The sequence below is a fragment of the Saccopteryx leptura genome, chromosome 10 (assembly GCF_036850995.1).
Source record: "Saccopteryx leptura isolate mSacLep1 chromosome 10, mSacLep1_pri_phased_curated, whole genome shotgun sequence".
In the NCBI taxonomy this organism is placed as follows: domain Eukaryota; kingdom Metazoa; phylum Chordata; class Mammalia; order Chiroptera; family Emballonuridae; genus Saccopteryx; species Saccopteryx leptura.
In genome coordinates, this window is record NC_089512.1 from 38,282,897 (window position 1) to 38,306,846 (window position 23,950).

Sequence of the window (23,950 nt, forward strand, 5' to 3'; positions counted from 1 at the left end):
CGGTCAAGGCACATATGAGAAAGCAATCAATGAACAACTAAGGTGTTGCAACAAAAAACTAATGATTGATGTTTCTCATCTCTTCATTCCTGTCTGTCTGTTCCTGTCTATCCCTCTCTCTGACTCTCTCTCTGTCTCTGTAAAAAAAAAAAAAAAAAAGATTATACATTGCTGAGCCTCTACAGTCACACTGCCTATATTTGAATCCTAGGACATAATTTGTAGTTTACCATAGTCATGTTATTTAACTTTCTAAACCTCAGTTTCCTTAAAGTAATAGTATCCATTTTTTTTGAGTTGTTGTGAAGAATGAATTAGACAATATATTCCAGGAAGAACTGTTGAGTACTCAATGACTTTTAGTTTCTCTTATATATAAATACTGCTAATTATTAAAATGTCACCCAGAAAATATATCAATATATTATCTATTACTAAATATGTATTAATACTATATATTAGTAAATATATTAATGTTTAAGAATAACATGACCTAAAGAAGTATGATTTTACTAATGATAATTTTGCATAATAGCACTTTCCAACATATTTAATAGATATCCATGTGTAGTTGTCAGGAGTATGCTAGTTACAGTGGACATTTAACTGTTAGAATCCCATGAAAAAGCTGGAAGAAAGCTTGGGGAATATATTCATATTCCTCATTTTACAGATACAAAAACTGAAGTCTAAGGACACAAAACTAGTCAGTTGCAGAGCAGGACTATATCCTGGAACCGGGTGAACTTTCTACTGCCCGTCCGTTCCCTAGAGTGGACCAAAGCACGGAATCTGGGTTGTGTTGTAATTGACCATATTGTGGTTTGAAAGAAAGTGGAATAGAACGTGAAAACCTCCTCCTTTAGGTTTTTATTTTAATGAAGTACAAACCCCTGGGGAAAAAAACCCTCTCTGCCAAATGTATGCGTGAATAGTTCACTACTCCTGTTAGAACTTGAGAAATAGTTGTAAATAACATGCAGAGGTTGTATTTTCTAGTTTTCTCATTCTCTTTGTTTGAAGGAGAATGCCTCTACGTTTTCCCTCTGGGAGAATATTTTTGATTATTTTCTTTCTCATACTGGACTATTTACCCCTTGAAAGGGCCATGCCTTTCATCACTGTATATCTAGTGGTTAATACAACACTGAATTCTTTGTTGAATGAAAGAATCCTCAGAGAAGTGTAATTTTTAGATGACACATTAGGTCAAAGAGGCAGAACCTCCATTCCATAGTATTTGGGAATTACCTAAAAGACTAATTCAGTACTGAGTTGTTGAAAGTGTAAGGAAAAAAGCGTTATCTCAGGAGTGAGAAGTGGTTTGACATTGATTTGTTAGAATCGTGCAGTAGGTATTACTAGTCCTTAGCACTTCTGAATTTAAGGGTGGTCTTTCTTCTCACCTCCCATTCATTTTTTAAAATTTATTTTTATTTATTTTTTGCTAGAGAGAGAGACAGGAACGGAGAGAGATTAGAAACAGCAGCTGGTAGTCATTGCGGCAATTTGGTTCACTGATTGCTTTCTCATATGTGCTTTGATCGGGGTGCTCCAGCTGAGCCTGTGATCCCTTACTCAAGCCAGTGACCTTGTGGTCATGTCTGTGATCCCACGCTCAAGCCAGATGAGCCTGTGCTCAAGCTGGTGATCTTGGGGTTCCGAACCTGGGTCCTCAGTGTCCCAGGTCTACGCTCTATCCACTGCGCCACTGCCTGGTCAGAGATTCACCTCCCTTTCTTATGATGTCTTTCCTTTTCTATGACAGTCTCTTTTGTCTCCCTTCCCTTCTTTCTCTGCCAGACTCTTCTCTTAGCTCTCCAGCTGTGATCTGTTTGCATAGGAGGATAGGTAAAAGAGAGGGGAACTGATTAGGTTCTGTCAAAAGCATCCAGTACATCCCATGTTGAAATGCTACCCTAAGCTCTGTAGCTGCAGGAATGAATAAAGTTGGTTTTCTGTCCTGGAGGGATAGATAGTAAGGGAAGAGGATGTGCTCTGCTGTGGTGTAAGTCCTGTGAAAGTGCCTGTTATCACCTGACCAGGCAGTCTCACAGTGGATAGAGTCTTGGGACTGGGACGCAGAGGACCCAGGTTCCACACTCCAAGGTTGCAGGCTTGAGCACGGGCTCACCAGCTTCAGAGTGGGGTCGCTGGCTTGAGCCTGGGATCACAGACATGACCCCATGGTCACTGGCTTGAGCCCAAGGTCACTGGCTTGAGCAAGGGGTTACTCGCTCTGCTATAGCCCCCCAGTCAAGAAAGCAATCAGTGAACAACTAAGGTGCTGCAACGATGAATTGATGCTTCATATCTCTTTCTCTTTGTTGGTCAAATAAGTTTGTAAATATGATATATATGTTTGCTCGCTTATAATTTGCACTGGGTGTGGAAGACAGGCTGTAAGCTGGCAAAGTCATTGTAGCCTAAGGCTTAGTTTTAAGACTAAGCCTTTCCTGCCCTTTTAATACTAAGATCTTTTCTTTTTTTATTTTTATTTTTTTTTATTTTTATTTATTCATTTTAGAGAGGAGAGGGAGAGACAGAGAGAGAGAGAAGGGGGGAAGAGCTGGAAGCATCAACTCCCATATGTGCCTTGACCAGGCAAGCCCAGGGTTTCGAACCGGCAACCTCAGCATTTCCAGGTTGACGCTTTATCCACTGCGCCACCACAGGTCAGGCCCTAAGATCTTTTCAAAGCTAAGCTTTTCCCCACACCCTTGACTGTTGCATGATGTGGGGTGGTGCACTCTTATGAGGAATCCCATTTATGCCTCAGATAAGTGACTTTGTATCAGAGACTTCCTTATTTGTATATTGGCTTAAAGGTTTTGATTTCTACACTAAAATGGGGCAGACCGGAGCTTGCTCTCAGTTCCTGAAATTAGCATTGGAAAGGAGAGGCAGCCAAGATGGTGAAGTGCTGAAGGAGAAGCCAGTTTGTGCAGAGTTTATGCAGAGAGAAGGAGATGGGGAATAGAGGTGAATCAAGCTGGTGAGGTTAGAAACCTTTGATTCTAGGAAACTCGGATGAGTCAGTGGCTTTGGGAGACCTGAATGGAAAGGGAAGTGTTTTCCCACTGTGTGTATTTCTCACCCACTGGGTGCGAGCTAGGATGAAATATAATGGCCCACCAGTTCTTGGCTCCGTTGTTTCATTACCATCTGTCCGAATCATATGTGAACCTGCATTGGCCAGGCGGCTGTGATGGTGGTTTTGGCTACTGGCTTTACACCCTTCCTCTCTATCTGTCCCTGTCTGTCCCTCTCTCTGTCTCTGTCACCAAAAACAAACAAACAAACAAAAAAACCCTGTTACGTACTAGAAAGGATGGAGTGGAGAGGAGGGAGGGCCCGTGGAGCTGCCTTTCGGGGGAGGGAGGCTATTCTAGGAAGCTTTAAGGGTTTGTCATTCTGAAGAGGAGTAGGATCTCCTATGATGGACCAAATTGTTCCATCTCAGGGCATTTCACTCGTTTATAATAGCACTAAAAAACCCCCCAAAGCTACCCTTTTTCTCTGACATGTGTGAGCCCTAATTTCTTCTGTATGGAGTATATGTTAGTGTTTCTCTGTTTCCAGCCCCCACCGCACCCCCACCCCCAGCCCACCCTTATACTAGGAAGTGGGATACAACAATGAGGTATTTGATTTCAGTCATGCAGGGAGAGTGTCAACAGCAATTCAGATCACTTTCAGTTATTTTGTTTTAGTCTGACATGTATTTGGTCCTAATATTTATTGAAGTGATAGTCCTCAACTGCTCCTACAGTCATCCTGAGAAGCGCGGCATTTTCTCATTAATTTGTATGCTTTCATTCACGTTCTTAAGTTTGTCACATCTTAGAACTTAAAAAATGAATTTTCTCCTGACTGATATTTTTCCTTTACAGGTGCCAAAACGAAGAGGACTTGGAGATGGAGGCTTTGTTGGAAGGAATACAAAATCGGGGACATGATGGGTAAGTTTGCTTTTGACATTAAACTTCTCACTAAGTTTAAACAGCATATTTGAGTTATGCCTCTGACCATTTTGTGCTGTGGGTACAGAAGCAAAGGTGCTGAGCCATAGCTAAGCTGATTGATGTTGTTAGTGGATAGCATCTCTGGGATGTTTGCCTTATCTCAGCAGTGGCAGCTGGAATGTGCCTTCATTCCTCCTACATTTTCTACTCTTACGAAGCAAGGGTTTCATGACACTAAGAACAACACTTTTTTAAAAAAATATTTAAGCCTTAGTAGTTATAGCTCTCTGTGGGTGTTTTTGGAAACTTATTTTTTGCGTTCCTTACATTCCTGTTCACTTCTGTTTCCAGCTCTGTACTATCTGGCGTCTCTTGGAACTTTGAAAGACATCAGTAAGTTTACAATAATCAGATAGCTTGCAGTGATTTTCTAACAATAAGATAGAGAAAATAGTTGAAAAAATCTGACTCAAGGATGAACTTCTTGGAACAGCTCTTAAAATTGTATGATCATTTTCCCAATAGCCTACTTGCTTCCAAAGCTTCTTATTTTGGCCAGCTGCGGGTGCGACCTGAGCTGCCTGGATTCTTCCTGGGAGCTTCCCGAACATATTACAGACGTGCTAGGTGTTGGTTGTCGAAGTCTCACTCTCACACCAGACTTAAACGTCAATTTTGTGATTGACCAAAAGACTTGGCCTTCAGGTTGGCTGTTAGAGGAAGACAAAATATTTTTTGGGATAAGCCATCATCTTAATATAAACACTAAACGAAAAAGCTCAGAAATACTGTTCTTTGCTTCTGCTAATTTATTTATTGACATTGTTCCATCTCAGGTGGGTTTACGTCTGCTATATCTTTGCATCTGGAAGATGAAAAGCTACTTTGACAGATGTTCTGTGTTCTTAAGGGTCTGTTCTTATGTATAGGGGATTTTTGACGTCCTGTGAAGCAGAACTGCAGGAACTCATGAAACAGATCGACATAATGGTGGCTCATAAAAAGTCTGAATGGGAAGGGCAGACTCATGCGTTAGAGGCTTGCTTGGACATCCGTGAACGGGAACTGAAGACTCTCAGGAGTCAGCTGGATGTGAAACACAAAGAGGTGAAGCAGTTGATTGACTTCTCTTCTTCTCTTTTTGATATTATGACATTTTATAGTAAATATATATATATATATATTTTCATTTTTCCGAAGCTGGAAACGGGGAGGCAGTCAGACAGACTCCTGCATGCGCCCCACCGGGATCCACCTGGCATGCCTACCAGGGGGCGATGCTCCGCCCATCTGGGGGTGTTGCTCTGTTGCAACCAGAGCCATTCTAGCGCCTGAGGCAGAGGCCACAGAGCCATCCTCAGCACCTGGGCCAACTTTCCTCTAATGGAGCCTTGGCTGCAGGAGGGGAAGAGAGAGACAGAGAGGAAGGAGAGGGGGAGGGGTGGAGAAGCAGATAGGCGCTTCTCCTGTGTGCCCTGGCCGAGAATCGAACCCGGGACTCCTGCACGCCAGGCCAATGCTCTACCACTGAGCCAATCGGCCAGGACGTAAATATATTTTTAAAATATTTGTAGAAGAAAGCATTTCTGTGTAATTTGTTTCTATGTTTTCTTTTAATTCTGATAGTTTCTTTTAGAAGAAAAATGTATTTTGAAAATGTGTAAGAATATTCATATTTATTTCAATAATCATGTTACCTTGGTCACATATTCATATATAACTTCTTTACAAAAATATAAATTGCATTCTTTTGTGTCACACAATCTTTGTATAACTGCCATCCTATATGTCCTTATTTACAATCACTGAGGTTAGTGACTCATTGTTTTTGGCCTCACTGTATGCCTAGTATAAAAAGTTAAGCCCAAAATTCAGTAATTTGCCTCTTTTGGTTAGATTTAAAACAAAATTCAGAAAACTCTTTTTAAAAATTTTATATTTGTCCTTATTCTAAATTAGGAGAAAAGAAAGAAAAGAGAAAAATCAAAATTACTTGCAATCCTGCCACTCACATTTATTGGAAGTTATTGGATTTTGGGGAAAAGTTTAATAGTATTTGCTGATTGATTTCTCATAATTTAGCTAGTACAATAAGAGGACACTGACTGTTGGAAGGGAAGCAGAAAGCACTTATAAGCGCAAGAATTGCCTCCAGATTTCTGGCATGAATGTCAATCTCCAAAGTATTGGAAGAGTTGTAGGGAAACACTGGTCCCAAGCTCCACTCTGATGGACTTTGCTATTGAGGATCACCACTCATCAATGCTGTTGTTCATTTTATTCAGGTACAGTTCTCTGAGTGGTATACACTGACATTGTGAGGTGGGATCTCATTGTGGTTTTGATTTGCATTTCTTGAATGGCTAGTGAAAATGAGCATCTTTTCATATATCTATTGGCCATTTGTATATGTCCTCTTGGGAGAAGTGTCTGTTCAGGTCCCCTCCTCATTTTTTAATTGGATTGTTTGCTTGTTTGTTGCTGAGTTTTGTGAGTCCTTTATATATTTTGGATATTAATCCCTTATCAGAGCTGTTGTTTGCAAGTATCATCTCCCATTTAGTTGGCTGCCTATTTGTTTTGTTGTCAGTTTCTTTTGCTGTGCAGAAGCTTTTTAGTTTGATGTAGTCCCATTCATTTATTGTTGCCTTTACTTCCCTTGCCTTTGGGGTCAAATTCATAAATTGTTCTCTATGGCCAAGGTCCATGAATTTAGTACCTATGTTTTCTTCTATGGAGTTTATTGTTTCAGATCTTATATTTAGGCCTTTGATCCATTTTGAATTAATTTTTGTGCTTGGAAGATTAGTCCTATGGTATAAACCAGTGCTGCTCAGATGATAGGCCTGTGATGAGATAAAAAGAATTGTAGCTGTCTGGTCAATTTGTCAGTTCCTTGAATGGGCTGCTGAAAGTTGATTAAGTTCCTAGATTTCAAGTGCTTTTACCAAACACTAGTAATGGGAATTTATTCCTAGAGGTTGTGAAATTGTGTTAATATTCTACTTTGAGCAGTAAATGACACAAGAACTAGAAAATAGGGCTTTATGTTTTTTTCATTCTTGATTGAAGCTTGGAAGGGTTAGTCCTAAGGTATAAACCAGTGGTGCTCAGATGATAGGCCCACGATGAGATAAAAAGCTTGTGCCGGAATGTAAATCAATACATTGCAGCCTTCCGTTCATAGAAAGTTTTGCTATATAAGAATGTCAGTTGCACTAAACAGTGTGTTTTGCGACATGGTCAATTTACATTCTGCTTCAAGCTCCTGATACAGAGCTGTATTGCTGATGTGACCAGGGCCAGCCCTCCACAGGTCACAGGTCCTACTTGAAGGAGCACTAGTATAAACAACTCATTTTGTAAGTGAATGCTTTATGTGTTTTCTGATTACACTGTTGAGATTGGGTTGGTTTTAATGGACATTCCTGCTGTTACCTTCTCATGCCTACAGAGCAGGCAGACTTAATGAAACGAAGGGACTCGGAGCCCTAGGTCAGCCTCTGACCAGCTGACTGGCCTTGAACAAAGCCTTTAACTTTTCTGAGCCTGTTTAGTCATGTGTAAAATTAGGACAAAAGCCCTGAGTCCCACTGCTGTTGTGGAGATTGAGTTACTGTTTAAGAAAGCACTTTGAAAACTAAATTGTATCTGAAATCAATTATTTCAGCTCTTCTGTCATCCATACTGACAGTTTCAAACCTTGGTTCCCATTTCTCTACCTAATGCCATCTCTAACTCTTAGCATTTAACCTTTTTTTTCTCCTCCTTGAAGAAATTTCAATATTTTAAGTGCCCATTATGAGCCAGACCCTGGTACATAAACAAAATTAAACAATCTTTCACATTTAATATTTATGTTTGCCACATATAATAAATACAAAGAAATAGTTCTACAAGGCCCATAAGGAAAAACTGATTATCTGCCCCACCCCCAAACCCAGGGTTCCTGCTTCTCTGAAGTGGTCTTTCAGCACCTTAACTCTTTCTTCTGCTGTTCTCCTGTGTGTCTCAGTCACCTTTTATGCTCGCATATCCTAATTTTCAGGTTTAGCTATTTATCTGATGCCTTCCTACTATGCAAATTAAGGGTTTTGCTCTCTTCCACACAATTTCCATCCCCTCATCCTACCAGAATTGTATATCTTAATTTTTGGTTAGCTCAGTATTCAGTATTTACATCATTAAGATGGTAAATATTATTCACAACTGAGTCAGATAATATAATGATAATCAAACTTATTTCTGGTACAGTATTTTGTTTCCCTGGGGATGGATAATTGTCTTGTTTGTTTTCATTTGTTTTTTAAAAATATACCTACCATTGATTCTTCCCAAACTCTCTGACACAAATGTAAGTCTTCTCTTAGTGTTTTCAGATATATCAGGTGATGTATCTGTTTTATTTTATTTTATTTTTTGTATTTTTCTGAAGTGAGAAGCAGGGAGACAGAGAGACAGACTCCCACATGTACCCAACTGGGATCCACCGGGCATGCTCACTAAGGGGCAATGCTCTACCCATCTGGGGCATTGCTCTGTTGCAACCAGAGCCATTCTAGTGCCTGAGGTGGAAGCCATGGAGCCTTCCTCAGCTCTGGGCTAGCCTTTGCTCCAATGGAGCCTTGGCTACCGGAGGGGAAGAGAGAGATAGAGAGAAAGGAGACGGGGAAGGGTGAAGGGTGCTTCTCCTGTGTGCCCTGGCCAGGAATCGAACCCGGGACATCCACATGCCAGGCTGATGCTCTACTACTGAGCCAACCTGCCAGGGCTTTATCTGTTTTCTTTCTTTTGTTTCCCCCTTCCCCTCCCTTCACCCCCTTCCCTTTCCCCTCCCTTTCTTTCTTCCCTTTTTCCCTCCTTCCCTTCCTCCTTCCGTTTCTCCCTCCCTTCCCCCCTTCCTTCCTTCCTCCCTCCCTCCCTCCCTCCCTTCCTCCCTTCCTTCTTGATATTCTCCAATGTATAAGTTACTTTTGAGGCTAGCAGTAGCCTCATCTTGGAAACTGTACCACCATTCTGGAGGGGGTGTAAGTTCACTTCCTCATTTTGGTAGAACATATATTTATAGATCTGAAAACATCTTTATTCTCTTTTCACATCTGATTGAAAGTTTGATTGGCTATAAAATTGTGTTTTTGAAGTAAATTCACTCAGGATGTTTTTACTTAAATATGAATTTTTTAGACTTTAGCATTTGGTAATGGTAGACTAAGTAATTTGGGCCAGTTTACCTACTAAGAACAAGTAGGTAAGTTAGGCTTTAAAAAAAAAATCTGCTTGAAGTAGAGTGTTAACCGGACAGTAAGAAATTACCAGGCCAGGATCCAGGATCCTTACTAGACTAGAGGTCCACGGAAGTGAGCCCAAGGTTTGAGGCAGTTGTTAGCTGGAACTAGGGAAGGCAGCTGATGGGATAGAGACTGAATGGGGTTTTTGGTAACTTCAAGGGGGTAAGAGAATAAAGAATTTGGTGTCTAGTGTGGCTCTGAACCCCTCTTCATTTTGGGTTAGGACCTGAAAGGAGTCAGGGTGGGCCAGATGTTGAACAGGTTCTCTCAGACTGCTGCTGCTAAGCTGTGGAAACTGAAATCTCTGAATTAGTTTAAAATGTTCCTAGGGTGCTACTACCTCTAGGAAGGTCTAAAGTGCTAGGCTTCCAGGAACCTGAAAACTTACATTTTCTCCAAAGGAAAAAACACTATTCTGGGTCTTGAATTATTTCTTCAAATAAGTTTGCAAATATAATGCTTGATAGCCACTGAGAAGGTAGCCTCAGACACATAAGGAGGCAAGACAACAAAAATTCCAAAAAGCAGAGTCAATGGAAGATAGAAACAGACCCAAGACACATTTAGTTAATGGCACTGTTGTGCTTAGAATGTACAGTAGTTGTACTTATTGTGTTCAAAGAGACAAAAGATAAGATTGAGCAACTCAACAAAGAATTGGAAACTACAAAATAATAACACAACAACAACAACCCAAGACGAGTGGAAGTTAAAATATTGAGAAATAGAATAATTAAAATCAAGGTCTTAAAGATTGAGGTAATTAGTAAACTGGAAGATGGCGCAGAAGAAAATGTTTAGAATAAAGCATAATCAATTGATAGCAAATATAGAAGAGAAAGTAAGAGAAAGCAGATATGGTGAGAGGGCCTAGGACTGCTTTTGGAATCTCTGAAGGATAAAAAAGTATGAGAGTGGGCAGAAGCTATATTTCAAGATAAATTGGCTGAGGTTTTGCCAAAAGTGAGGAAGATTGTGTATTTAAGAAATCCAAGAATCTCAACCAAGATAAATAAAAAGAAATATTTACCAAGGTTGAAAACTAAAGGCAAAGTAATAATCTGAAAAGCAATCAAAGCAAAACCAGATTTTTATCTACCAAGAAAAAAAGACAGGTTATCTATAAACAGTCCCTAACAGTTGACTTGTCAGCTAAAACAGTGAAAGCCAGAAGACAGTAGAATGATATCTACAAAGAAATGATTTTTTTACCCCGCCAAACCAGAAATCTGTACCCAGGATAAAAATGAAAAAGGTATTTAAGTCAACAAAAATTGAGACAATTTATCACTAACAGACCTGCACCAAGGAAATACTAAAAAGTGTTCTTCAGGCAGGAAAGTGATCCCAGATGGAAGCTTAGGTGATTAAGGAAGAAATGAAAATAAATACAGTAGTAAATATATGGGTAAATCTAAATGAATATTGACTGTATATAACAATAATAACCTTTTCAGTTTAACAAATGTGTCGATTATGATGGCATTTAAGTCAGATTGTGGGTAAATGGAATGAAAGTATTTCTATATTCCTTGGGTTGCCTTGGAATTGGTAAAACTACTAATTAACATTAAATTTGTTCAATCACATACCCAATCTTGAAAGAACAATTAAAAGTATATATTAACATATTAATAGAGTATATGTCTTTCAAGCTAATAGGAGAAAAAATGAAATGGTAAGTTATCATTTCCAAAGAAGGCAAGAAAGAAGAAAAAAGGAACACAGACCTTATTAAGTACAAGTAGCACTCAATAAGATGATAGATTTAAGTCTAGATAAGTCCATTCAACGTAATTGCACTAAATGACCTAATTAAAAGATAAAAATTATCCAACTGAGTAAAAATAATTAAACTCAACTATTTGGTGTTTATAAAGGTACAGCAAAGTTGAAAGTAAAAGGTACAATAAAAATATATATCATGGAAACATTTTGAGTAGAGACAGGTATATTCATATTAGAAAAAGTATACTTGAAGCAGAAGCAATGAACTACTCAGGTGAAGAGAAACACTTCATAATGATAAAATATGAAATTTCAGTATATATAACTGTAGCAGACATTCTTTGTGGACTGGACCACATATTCTTTGCCTCCTGATATCATCTTGGCTATTATAGAGCTCCTGTGCACGGCCAGCATCTCACTGCACTGTGCTTTTCTCTGGAGCCGTAGAAAGCTGTTCAGGTAAACCCAGAAGTGTGGGGATATTAACACTTACGGGGCAAGTCTGAAGCAGTGGAGGGACTGGAATCAGTGAATAAATTCTCTAGCTTCAGGTGTCCCCAAACTGTGGCCTGTGGCCACATGCAGCCCCCTGAGGCCATTTATCTGGCCCACCCCCGCACTTCCGGGAAGGGGCACCTCTTTCATTGGTAGTCAGTGAGAGGAGCACTGTTTGTGGCGGCCCACCAACTGTCTGAGGGACAGTGAACTGGCCCCCTGTGTAAAAAGTTTGGGGACCTTTGCTAGAGGGATAATTCTGAAACATTCTGTCTGGGTCCATGGTGAGTTTCAAGTGCACTTTAAGCCTGAGCTGTTTAACTGCAGAAATCAACTCAGTAACACACTCTCTTGTTGACTTTCCTTCCTTCCCGGGGTCTCCCTTTCCATTTCCTCACTCTGCTACTGGGATCACTTCCAAGTACCTGCCCCAAAGCCTATGTCTCAGCTACACTTTTGGAGCAACTCAAACAAGATAAAAACAAGCAAAAAGCCCCTAAATTTCTAAGTATCTAATAAAATAGCCTTAAAAGAAAATTTTCTCTCTCTCTTATCTGTTTGCAAAAAGTGGCAGGACTACTAGGAGAGATAAAACACAGGGAGTCCTCGGGTTCCAACACATGTCTGTTTCTACGACAGTGACATAACCTGAATTTTGGAGTAAGTCGAAACATACCCTTACCTAACACAAACGGAACACTGTGCTTCTAACAGTCCAAAATGGTGTAGGTAAGAGTAGTGGGGGGCGCCAACTCCCTCACTTGCGGCCGTGTTACTGCGTATCCTTCCGTCATGCACAACCAAACTAGTTCGCCCATGTAGTTTGTAATTATGTTGGTAACGGCGTAAGCTGAAACACTGTCGTCTCAACATTCTAAAGTTTTTATGGGAGTAAGCATTGTAAACTCGAAATGTTTTATATCGAGACCATCATAACCTGAGGAACCCCTGTAAGTCACAATTGTTGCTGGGGGTTTTAATCCACTTTTCTTAGAAACTGATGGAACAAGAAACAAACATCAGTAACGATATAGATTTGAGCATCATGGTCACACACTTGACCTAATTTCTACATGCAAAACATTGCCCAGGAGGACTGTAGAGTACAGATTTTCTAACTTTAACTTTTTGTTCTTATAAGAATTTGTTTCTGTTTTTTTAAACTGAGATATAATTGAGCGGCAACCTTATATTAGTTTCAGGTGTTTAATGCTATGATTCAATATTTGTATATATTGCAAAATGATCACCACGGTAAGTCTGCTTAATATCCTTCATCATACCTACAGTTTCTTTTCTTGTGATGATAATTCTTAAGATCTATATTTTTGTTTGTTTTTAAAATTATCATTCTATATCGTATTTGAGGTTACTACCTCCTGATCATCATTCTCCCTCTCCCTCTTCACTTATTATTAGATTAAATTCTAACTGGGAGAGAGGTTGAGAAATAGTGATGGATATTGCTGGAGATGAGGGACTGAGCATGGACAAGCTGTGGCTCTGTCAGACCACTGTGAAGTGGGTTAGGGTGACGTCTTTGCTCCAGTTGGTGGAATTGAGTTGTCTGAAGGGGGGTAAATGGTAAAGCAGGACACGTTTTGTACTGTCTTTTCTGTCTAACCTTACTATTTTGCATTTTGAGTTATAGAACTTATTCTTTTTTTTTTTTTTTCATTTTTCTGAAGCTGGAAACAGGGAGAGACAGTCAGACAGACTCCCGCATGCGCCCGACCGGGATCCACCCGGCACGCCCACCAGGGGCGACGCTCTGCCCACCAGGGGGCGATGCTCTGCCCATCCTGGGCGTCGCCATATTGCGACCAGAGCCACTCTAGCACCTGGGGCAGAGGCCAAGGAGCCATCCCCAGCACCCGGGCCATCTTTGCTCCAATGGAGCCTTGGCTGCGGGAGGGGAAGAGAGAGACATAGAGGAAAGCGCGGCGGAGGGGTGGAGAAGCAAATGGGCGCTTCTCCTGTGTGCCCTGGCCGGGAATCGAACCCGGGTCCTCCGCACGCTAGGCCGACGCTCTACCGCTGAGCCAGCCGGTCAGGGCCTTAGAACTTATTCTTGATGTCTCAGAGTTTGTTTTGTATTCTTAGTTTCCACGGTTCTTATAACTTTATATCACTTAATTCTTCATGGTTTTTTTTTTAAGAAGTTGGGAAGAATAAATCAGATAGTGAGTAAGTTTTCATTTAACCCTGGAAATAGCTTGTCCAGGTGGTGACGTGGTGGATAGAGTGTCGACCTGGGACACTGAGTTCCCAGATTCGAAACGCTAAGGTCAATGGCTTGAACGTGGGCTCATCTGGCTTGAACACAGGCTCACTAGCTTAAATGTGGGGTTGCTGGCTTGAGTGTGGGATCATAGACATGACCCCGTGGTCACTGGCTCGAGCCCAAAGGTTGCTGCCTTGAAGCCCAAGGACACTGGCTTTGGCCCAAGATCCATGGTTTTGAGTAAGGGGTCACTGGCTCAGCTAGAGCCCTCTGGTCAAGGCACGTATGAGAAAGCAATCAGTGACCAGCTTAAGTACCACAACTGTAAGCTGATATTTCTCATCTCTCTCTCCCTTCCTGTCTATCTGTCTCTCTCTCACTGCTCACTAAGTGCTCACTAAAAATAAACAAACAAACAAACAAACTGCCATTTTTTTGGCAGTGTCATGGATCACTAAATAATTAGCTACTATATTTGGCTTACTGAGAAGTGGGGTAATACCACATACAATTGAGAACTTGTATTTATAGGTAAGTACAAAGGTTATTTTCTATTTTTATGTTTCAATGCTAATAATGGAAAATACTACCACCTGTCTACTTCTAGGTTGAAATGTTGCGTCAGCAGGTAGAAGAACATGAAAAAGTCAAGCAAGAGATGGCCATGGATTACAAGCAGGAGTTAAAGAAACTACATGAAGAAGTAAGATTTTAGCTCTGGATGTATAATTTTGTCTCTTTATCCCTTGAGAACTTTGTTAATATACTAGTTTATACTTTGTAAAGTGGGAAGTATATACCATATTTCCCTATGTATAAAACCCATGCATTTTCAAAAAATTTGGGGTCTGAAAACTGCATGCGTCTTATACAGTGGTGGTATATTTTTTTACTTGCATTTCCCACTTTTTTGAGCTTGTTGAGTTGTATGAATTTTATGATGAATAAAACTTGAGTTCAATAACTTTATATAATACATTTTTTTTTAAAATTTCGGGCCCCAAAATTAAGATGCATCTTATTATACATGGGATCAATTATACACGGGGAAATATGGTATTCCATGAGAGGAACAGGGGTGGGAATTTATTTTTCTGTTCTTAAGTTCAGGCAAAGAATCTTGCCTAAATACCGTATTTCTCCATATATAAGACGCCTTCTTTTCTGAAAAGTTTGGGGTCTAAAAACTGGGTGCGTCTTATACAGTGGTTGTGGCATATCAAATGTAGATGGAACTGAGGACGAGGCAATATATGAAGACAGTGATTTGTCATCAGACACAGATGAAGTCAAGCTAATGGATGGGAGTTTTGACAGTGATAAGTTGTATGAATTTTATTATGAATAAAACTTGAGTGTTATTATGAATAAAACTTGAGTTCAATAACTTTATGTAATACATTTTTTTCAAATTTTGGTCTCCAGAATTAAGGTGCATCTTACACATGGAAACATCTTATACATGGGGTAATATGGTATATGACTGATACGATCTAGAACAGAGATTCTAAAATGTGTTTCTCGGTTGAGTACCTGAAAGAAATAGAGCCATTTTCATATAATTCTGTGACATATTGTTACCAAAACATATTAAATATTACTTTTTGAGATACATCAGTTACTAGATTGCCAGTAATAAAGGATCCAAAGATTTCAAAAGCATTTTGGGATAAATAAGGGAAGTAACAAAATTCTATTAAATTTATTCTTCAGGTTGGGAAAAATTGCTTTTATTTTTATTTAATTCCAAATTACTTCTCTCCTACTTACTGAATATCAGTGTTCCACAGGAGAGTGGCAGAGAGAGGCTCAAGAACCACAGGCCTTGCTGCTTTTATTGGGGGCAGGATGAGTCGGTGGACTTTTAAGTACAAAGCTTTTGTAATAAAAATTAAAGTTTTGTTTAGAAAAATATTTTTCCTTTATTTTTTCTTTGACTCAATGTATTTCTTCTATAGTATTTATGTTTTCTATGTAGTTTGGAGTTGTTTTATATTTTAATTTGCAAATCGGACACGCTCTTAATCTGTTTTCAGTAGTACTATTTAGCAGTCTTGCTTTCATAATACTAGTTTGTTTTACCACCACTGTTTACAAATTCTTAAATTTTAAGTCTAGAAATAACTGTGTCTACAGTTAGGCAGACTGAAGAGAAGCTATGAAAAACTACAGAAAAAGCAAATGAAGGACTTCAGAGGAAATGCCAAAAATCACGGGGAAGATCGGTCTGAAATTGTGAGGTTAACCGGAAAAATAGAGGTAGGTTCATAGTAATAATTTCTTCATAGTGATTCTCAGCCTTCATGGAGGAAAGTGCTGTTTCTAACAGTGCTGGCTTCTGATATCAATTTTCTACCATCTCCAGGACTGCCACCAAGCTATTTCAAAGGTCACGGGTGATCTATATATTCTATCATCATATGGTTCCCTCTGGTTGATGGGATTACTAGCTATCAGTAATTCTCAACAGAGCAATACCACCCTTCAAGGGCATTTGGAAATGTATGGAGACATTGTTTGGGTTGTCAGATGTCTGGAAATGAAACTGATATTTAGGAGCCAAGGACCAGGGACACAATATGCTGGGGACTGTTCTACACAGGAAGGATTATTGTATCCAAAATGCTGGTATTGGGAAACATTGACCACAAGTTACTAGCAGTGTTTGGTGGGCAGTTTCCTTGTCTTGTTCACTCACCAGTCCTTGCTCAGCTTAAATTCCATGGTTATGTCCCACACATTCCCCTTCAGTGCCTGTGCCCCTCTCTTGCTTCATCACATTTGCTTGGCAAAACTGTAACTGGTCAGTCCAGCCTTCTGCCCACTGAACTTGCCGTGTGTGGCAGAACGTGGCTGGAGAAACACAATCATGCTGAGTGGCCTCGTTTTACATTTGCGCTCACTCACCTCACCTGGGTGCTAATGCTACACAAAGTCATGCTGTGTTCCTCTCAGTCTCCTGCTCTCTGTGACTGTCTCACACTTTTTCCTCAAACATCCAACACTTCTCCACATTCTCACCTTTGGATGATGATCTCGCTTTCTGTTTGAGAAACTAGAAGCTATGAGAAGAGAATTTTCACGAACCTGCAGTACTGTTTCTACCCACCTGTTTGCACCTGTACCCATGTGCTCTGCCTTCCTGCCAGAGGAACTGTCCATGCCCTCCCTACCCAAGACATTATTCCAGAGACTTTCCTTTCTCTTCTGCATCCTCAGCTTTTTCCTTCCTACTGGGTATTTTCCACCAATATCCAAATTTATCCCCTCTTCAGTATTCTCTCTTGACCTCTCTCTTCCTCCTCAGAATACTGCCTTATTTTTCTCCTTCATTTTATAACTGAACTTCTTTAGGCATCTTTACTTGTCTCCTTTTCTTCCACTTTCCTTGCACCCAACTCAGTAAGACTTTTGCCCCCCCCCCCCCCCCCACACACACTCTACCAATGGCTTGCACGTTACTAGAGCCTTGTGGCTGGCCCTCATCTTCCTCATCTCAGCTGTGGCATAGGACCCAGCCGTCACTCCCTCCTCTGTAAAACACTTTTTTGATTTGGCGGGAGAACAACCACGCTTTTTGGGGGGTTTTCTCCTACCTTGTTAGCCACTCTTTCTCAGTCTCTTGCTCCTCAGCCTTGTAACATTGGGACACTCCAGGGTCGTGTCATTGGAGCTCTTTCTTCCATCCGTGCTCACCCTCCTTGTGTCATTATGTCTCATAGTTCTAAGCACTGTGTAAATGTTAATTCTCAAATTTATAAATTTAGTCTTGACCTCTCCTCTTCTTGACAGAAGAATTCCCAACTGCCTGTTTCCCATCTCTACTTGAATGTCTGAGGCTGTCTCAGGCTTTATGTGATCCTTTCTTTCCCATCTCTCTAACGCCATGTGTAGTTCATGGGAACTCCATTTCTCGATTTGCTCAAACCTGAAGCTTTGTGTCACCTTGACTTCTCTTTCCTTAGCACAACAGCCAGAATGATTATATTATAATGTAAGTCATATAATGTCCCTTCTACAGAAACCTTCTAGTAGCTTCTCTTAAAAGGCAAAGTTATCCTAATGAGCTACACAGTCTTGCTCCCTGTTACGCTCTGACCTTTCTCCTCTTATTTTTCCTTTTACTCCATTCTGCCCCCACTGGCCCTCCTTACTTCATCCTTAAACATGAAGAACCAGGATGCCTCCACTTCAATGTCTTATACTTGCTGTTCCCTCTCCCCAGAATAGTATAATTTCATCCCCGTCTCACTAGGTGTCCAATTAAAAGTTAGTTCCTCAGTCTGGCCATCTATTTATAAAATTGCAACCCCAAACCCTGAGCACTTTGTGCTCTATTTTCTCTAAACCGCACATTACTATCAATTATACTATATACAAAGAATGTGTTGTCTATTGCCCTCACATTGAGTGTGGCTGAGATTTTTGTTTTGTTAGCTATTGTATCCCTAACACCTAGAACTGTACCTGGTTACCAATAATTACCCTAAGCTATCATGAGACTTGTTGTTGAGAGTCCTGGAGGACTGTGATAGACTGAGTTTTCATCCCCTTTAAATTGTCCTGTTTTTTATAAATAATGGGCTCATTTTCTTGTTCATGCAGCTCAAAGTTACTTTGGGTTACAAATATTTGTTAAAATTTGGTACAAATTCTCCTTGTTAGTCAAGTCTTTACAGTTCTCCTGTTGAGATAGTAGAAATTAGTATATCAAAGGATATTGTGTTATCTGGACCTGGTTTTGATACCTGAGTTTTAGATACCAAGAAGTAAGAATTGGGTTATCAGGGGATTTACCTGAAATATATTTGAATCTGTTCAATTCTAGATTTAGATATAAGGAATTTGGATAGTGAGGGATATCTGTAATCATATTTTGAAATTTTATCTTAGCATCAGTTTTCTGAATAATCAGTAAAAAAATTATAACAACCCTTAGATGGCAGCAAATCTATGAAAATTGTCTTGAACCCAATATTTAGCCGCTGTGTTTTATCCTCTTCACCATTAGGGTGTTAAATTTAGAAAGACAGATATCTAGGAGCACAGTATGTAAGCAGTTCAGGCTTGCTCCACAGTTCTGTCAGCTAAGTGAGTAATGGGGCTCCTGCTGTGGAGAAAGGTGCGTGTGTCCCAAGGGCATGGGGAGAATTAAGGTAAAAGTGAATCTGGGCAGCATGACAGTGAGGGGAAGCACTTCCAAGTTAAATACCTTAATTGCCTCTCCAGGAGTTTCGTCAGAAATCACTGGACTGGGAGAAGCAGCGGTTGATTTATCAGCAACAGGTCTCTTCCCTGGAGGCGCAAAGGAAAGCCCTGGCTGAACAGTCAGAGATCATTCAGGTAGGGTTCAAGACATTTTGAAAGAATGAGCATCAGAGGTCTTGATTAAATTTGAACTAGTTTAATGTAATCCACGTGTGCTTATGTCCACGCACGTGCTCAGGCCCACTTGTTTCTTTGCCTGGTTGTGCTCCTCCCTGGCCTCCTTTCACCCTCACTCGTGCGCTGGGCTCTCCCTGTGCCAGCTTCTTGCATTCTCATGCTCCCTCTGTGCTCCCATTCCTGGTCCTACTCCTCACCTTGCTCTCTCCCCATCTCCCTCACTTCCTTCTACCTCTGTTTTCTCTTCATCTTTTCCGTGTCTTTGTGTCTCTGGCTTACGTGTTCCGGCTGTTTCGGCAGTTGCCTTGGTTCTGCTTGTGTCTGGGATGGCTGACTGTGGTAGCTGGGGTGCTCTGGCTAGTGCCTCGGCCAGGGAGCGTCGGCCAGTCTGCCTGTGTGGACACAATGCAGAGAGAGTCACACTGTACTGCTCTGCTCACTAATTAAAAGCAGTATCTTTGTGGCGACGGAAGCACTTTCTAGAACATTAGTAGAAACCATTTTTTAGTGAAGAACTAATGGCTTAAACAAAACCAAAATATAGTCACCAATTTAGAACTATTTATTTTTGGGACACATTCAATATGTTTGCTTTTTCAATTAAGGACCAAGAACATAAAGGGAAACATTGAGGGAAATGAATATTTGTGACCACCTATTATGTACCAGATACTGTCTTAGTGCTTCTTCTAGATGCACTTTTCCAGGACATACAGTTATATGTTCTCTGTTTTCTATGGTAATCTGTCGAGGTCAGTAGTTATCTGTTTTATAGAAGAAGGGAATAGACTAAATAAGTTAAGAGTGCTTGAGGGAAGCTTTTCTTAAAAAAAATTAATTATTTTCTACTTGTAGTCTCAATAAAGTATTGCCTTTTGACCATCCCCCTGAAATACCAGCTGGCTGATAAACTGCCACTAATGGCTCTGCTGTGAGTGACTCCACTGAGAATGGCAGGAGGGGCTCACAGCAAGCAATTTATTTTCAAAGCTGCTATAGCTATGTAACCAGAATGGACCAATAAAATTCTGCATTTCTAGACCTGAGTTTTTGACCTGAACTAAAGCACTAAACAAACATAAATACCCATAAAATATTGTTGAATTCTCATTGTAACCTTCAGATTGGAAAAAAAAGAAAATTGAGTTTTTAGTAGTTCTGTTATTCATCTGTGGAGTGTACTTATTATTGATTGTAGAGCCTTTACTTTTAAATTGCTATTGTGATTACTCTGCATAATTAAAACTTTATTGTTAGTAAAAATGAGATTTTTATTTTCCAAAATTCAGCGAAGGCCAGAATACGCCTTTAAAAAGCCAACATTTGTTTCCCTATAAGGGTATTTGAATTATACTCCTAATATTTTTATTTAATTAAAAATATTACTTATATTTCTCTTTCTCCCTTAACAAACCAAACGAAATCTTTCTGTGATTCAGGATATAGCAGTGCTGTATGGTCCTCATTAAAAAGAACAACAAAACTTTTTTTTCCTTAAGTGAGAAGTGGGGAGGCAGAGAGACAGACTCACACATACGCCCTAACCGGGGATCCACCTGGCAAGCCCCCATCTAGGGCTGTTGCTCAGCAACTGAACTATTTTAGCGCCTGAGGCAAAGCTGTGGAGCCATCCTCAGGTCCAGACCAACTTGCTCCAATCAAGCCATGGCTGCAGGAGAGGAAGAAAGTGATAGAGAAAGGGGGGGGGGTGGAGGAGCAGATGGTTGCTTCTCCTGTGTTCCCTGACCAGGAATCGAATGTAGGACATCCACATGCCAGGCTCTACCACTGAGCCAACCATCCAGGGCCAAAACTTAAAACTTCTGTATACCATTACCTAGCATTAATAGTTATCATGATTTTACCATCTTTTTTTGTGTGTGTGGTAAAAACACTGTAAAATTTGCCATCTTAACCATTTTAAAGAGTGCATAGTATAGAAATGTTAACTCTGCAGATTGTTGTGTAAGAGATCTCTAGACTTTTTCAACTTGCAAAACTAAGACTAGACCCTTTGACTACTCATTTGCTAATCTTGTTTCAGCCTTTCCAACTTTTTGTTCTAGCTGGAATATTGCAAAGCATGTAACGGACATTTTCTTCTTTCTGTACAATAAGATCTTTAAAAAAATAACTCATAAAGCTTAGCAACAAACAAGCAAACAATTCAATTAAAAAATGGGGAGGGGACCTGAACAAACACTTTTCTCATGAAGACATATAAACAACAAATAGATATATGAGAAAATGCTCATCTTTGCTAGCTATTAGAGAAATGCAAGTCAAAATCACAGTGAGATACTACCTCACACCTGTTAGATTGTCTGTTATCAAGATAGGAAATAAAAGGTTAGAGAGGCCGTGGAGAAAAAGGAACGAACCCTCATTCACTCCTGGTAGGAATGTAAACTGGTACAGCCATTATGGGAGAAAGTACAGTATGGTGGTTCCTCAAAAAATTAAGAATAGAGCTACTATATGACCAGGCCATGCCTCTTCTGGGTATATACCCAAAAAACTCAAAAACATTGGTACGCAAAGACATATGCATCCCGTGTTCATCAGAGCATTGTTCACAGTGGCCAAGACATGGAACCAGCAAAAGTGTCTCTCGATAGAGGATTGGATAAAGAAGATGTTCATATATACAGTGGAATACTACTCAGCCATAAGAAATGATGACATATTGCCATTTACGACCACATGGATGGACCTTGAGAACATTATACTGAGTGAAATAAGTAAATCAGAAAAACCTAAGAACTATGATTTCACACAGAGATGGGATATAAAACTGAGACTCATGGACATAGATAAAAGTGAAGTGGTTACCAGGGGTTGGGGAATAAAGAGGGACAAATATACTGTGACAGAAGATGATTTGACTTTGGGTGATGGGCACACAACACAATCAACAGTTCAAATGCTATAGAAATGTTTACCTGAAATCTATGTACTCATATTGTTCTGTCACCCCACTGCATTTAATTTTCTAAATAAAAATACCCATGATTTTAATAAATCCAGGGTGAACACATTTCCTTAGTTAACCGAAATAATATATTTTCACAGTTGGAGATTCAAATTGGAATCCAGTAAGAGTTGACACATTGCATTTTGTTCATAAGTGGGTTGCTTTTGAACAATAAAGGTAGAAAATCTGGGAGATTGGATAAATGTTACCAACATTTATACTTCCCCCCAATTAAAAAAATTCTTGAATAAACTTTTTTCTTACATATGTCTTAACATTTAAAAGTGAAGCACAGAATAACTTCTCACTCTGAGTTATATATTTGCTTGAATTCTTCTCTTTTAGTCAGCTATTGAAATTACATAGTACATGTTCATTTTAGAACAATGAGAAAATTAGATGAAATGAGAAAGTTACCTATAATTCCATACTTCAGAGACTTACTATGATTAATATTTTGGAGTAGATTACTTCCTACATTTTCTATGCTTATATGCAGTGTACATTGCATTCATATACATTTGGTAGAAAAACGCTGTGTGTGTGTGTGTGTGTGTGTGTGTGTGTGTGTGTGTGTGTGTAGCAAGGGAAGGATAGTTGGGCCAAAAGTTAATTGTTGAAACTAGGTGATGAATATGTAGAGTTCATTATCATATTCTCTCTATATTTGTGTATGTTTTCTATAGAACGTAGAATGCTTACTCTGTGACAGGTTCTATGCTAAGCACTTTTATAAAGCAATATTTTATTTAATTTTCACAAGTTGAAAATTTTCCTTTTTCAATATGACAGGTCAATAAATGTATGGATATAATGATTGCATAGAAGTTCAGTATACCATTAAATGGACTATAATCTCTTATTGTAGAACATTCAGTTTTTTACCTTTTCACTCTTGTAAATAGTGAGTGCCTGGGAGAACATCCTTATATAAACATTTAGGAGTATATGTTTGTTTATTTTCTAAGGAAATGACTGTAGAAGTGAAATTGCTGCATCAGAGTAGTTGTACACTCTTAAGGATTTTAACATATTGTCAAAGTATTCTCCAAAGATATACTGATATAGACTTTCACCAGCATTTTTTAAAAAGCCCACTTTCTTACACTTTTTTAATATTGGAAACTATTACTTTTTTTTAAAAATTTTTTATTTTTTTGTATTTTTCTTAAGTGAGAAGTGGGGAGGCAGAGAGACTCCCACATGCGCCTGACTGGGAACCACCTGGAAAGCCCACCAGGGGGTGATGCTCTGCCCATCTGGGCCTTTGCTCCATTGCAACCAGAGCCAATCGCACCTGAGGCGGAGGCCATGGTGCCATACTCAGTGCCCGGGCCAACTTGCTCCAGTGGAGCCTTGGCTGCGGGAGGGGAAGAGAGACAGAGAGAAGGCAGAGGGGGAGGGGTAGAGAAGATGGTCACTTCTCCTCTGTGCCCTGACCGGGAATTGAACCCGGGACGTCCACAGGCCAGGCCAATGCTCTACCACTGGGCCAACCCACCAGGACCTGGACACTATTACCATATTTCCCCATGTATAAGACATTCCCATGTATAAGATGCACCTTAATTTTGGGGCCTGAAATTGGAAAAAAACATATATTACATAAAGTTATTGAACTCAAGTTTTATTTATTATAAAATTCATACAACTCCTCATCCATGTGGAAAAGTGGGAAAGTTAAAAAATCTACAACCACCTGACCTGTGATGGCACAGTGGATGAAGCGTTGACCTGGAATGCTGAGATCGCTGGTTCAAAGACCTTGGGCTTGCCTAGTCAAGGCAGATGCGGGAGCTGGTGCTTCCTGCTCCTCCCCCCTTCTCTCTCTTTCTCTCTATTCTCTAAAATGAATAAATAAAGTCTTCAAAAAAAAATTAAAAAAAAA

The 23,950-nt window shown here is 39.8% G+C and overlaps 1 protein-coding gene across 15 annotated transcripts in view; it reads left to right on the plus strand.

Annotated features, from left to right (window-relative positions):
* CEP63 (centrosomal protein 63) overlaps window positions 1-23,950 on the plus strand; it is a 50,125-nt gene that overhangs the window by 5,647 nt on the left and 20,528 nt on the right. For 8 of the 15 annotated variants that reach the window (XM_066350626.1, XM_066350629.1, XM_066350627.1 and 5 more), the window contains exons 2-7: window positions 3,894-3,962; window positions 4,317-4,358; window positions 4,895-5,072; window positions 14,311-14,406; window positions 15,840-15,962; window positions 18,933-19,046. In XM_066350626.1, the coding sequence (XP_066206723.1) occupies window positions 3,894-3,962; window positions 4,317-4,358; window positions 4,895-5,072; window positions 14,311-14,406; window positions 15,840-15,962; window positions 18,933-19,046 (622 nt within the window). The remainder of the gene's footprint in view (window positions 1-3,893; window positions 3,963-4,316; window positions 4,359-4,894; window positions 5,073-14,310; window positions 14,407-15,839; window positions 15,963-18,932; window positions 19,047-23,950) is intronic. The other 7 variants (XM_066350628.1, XM_066350632.1, XM_066350631.1 and 4 more) reach the window with 2 other exon arrangements.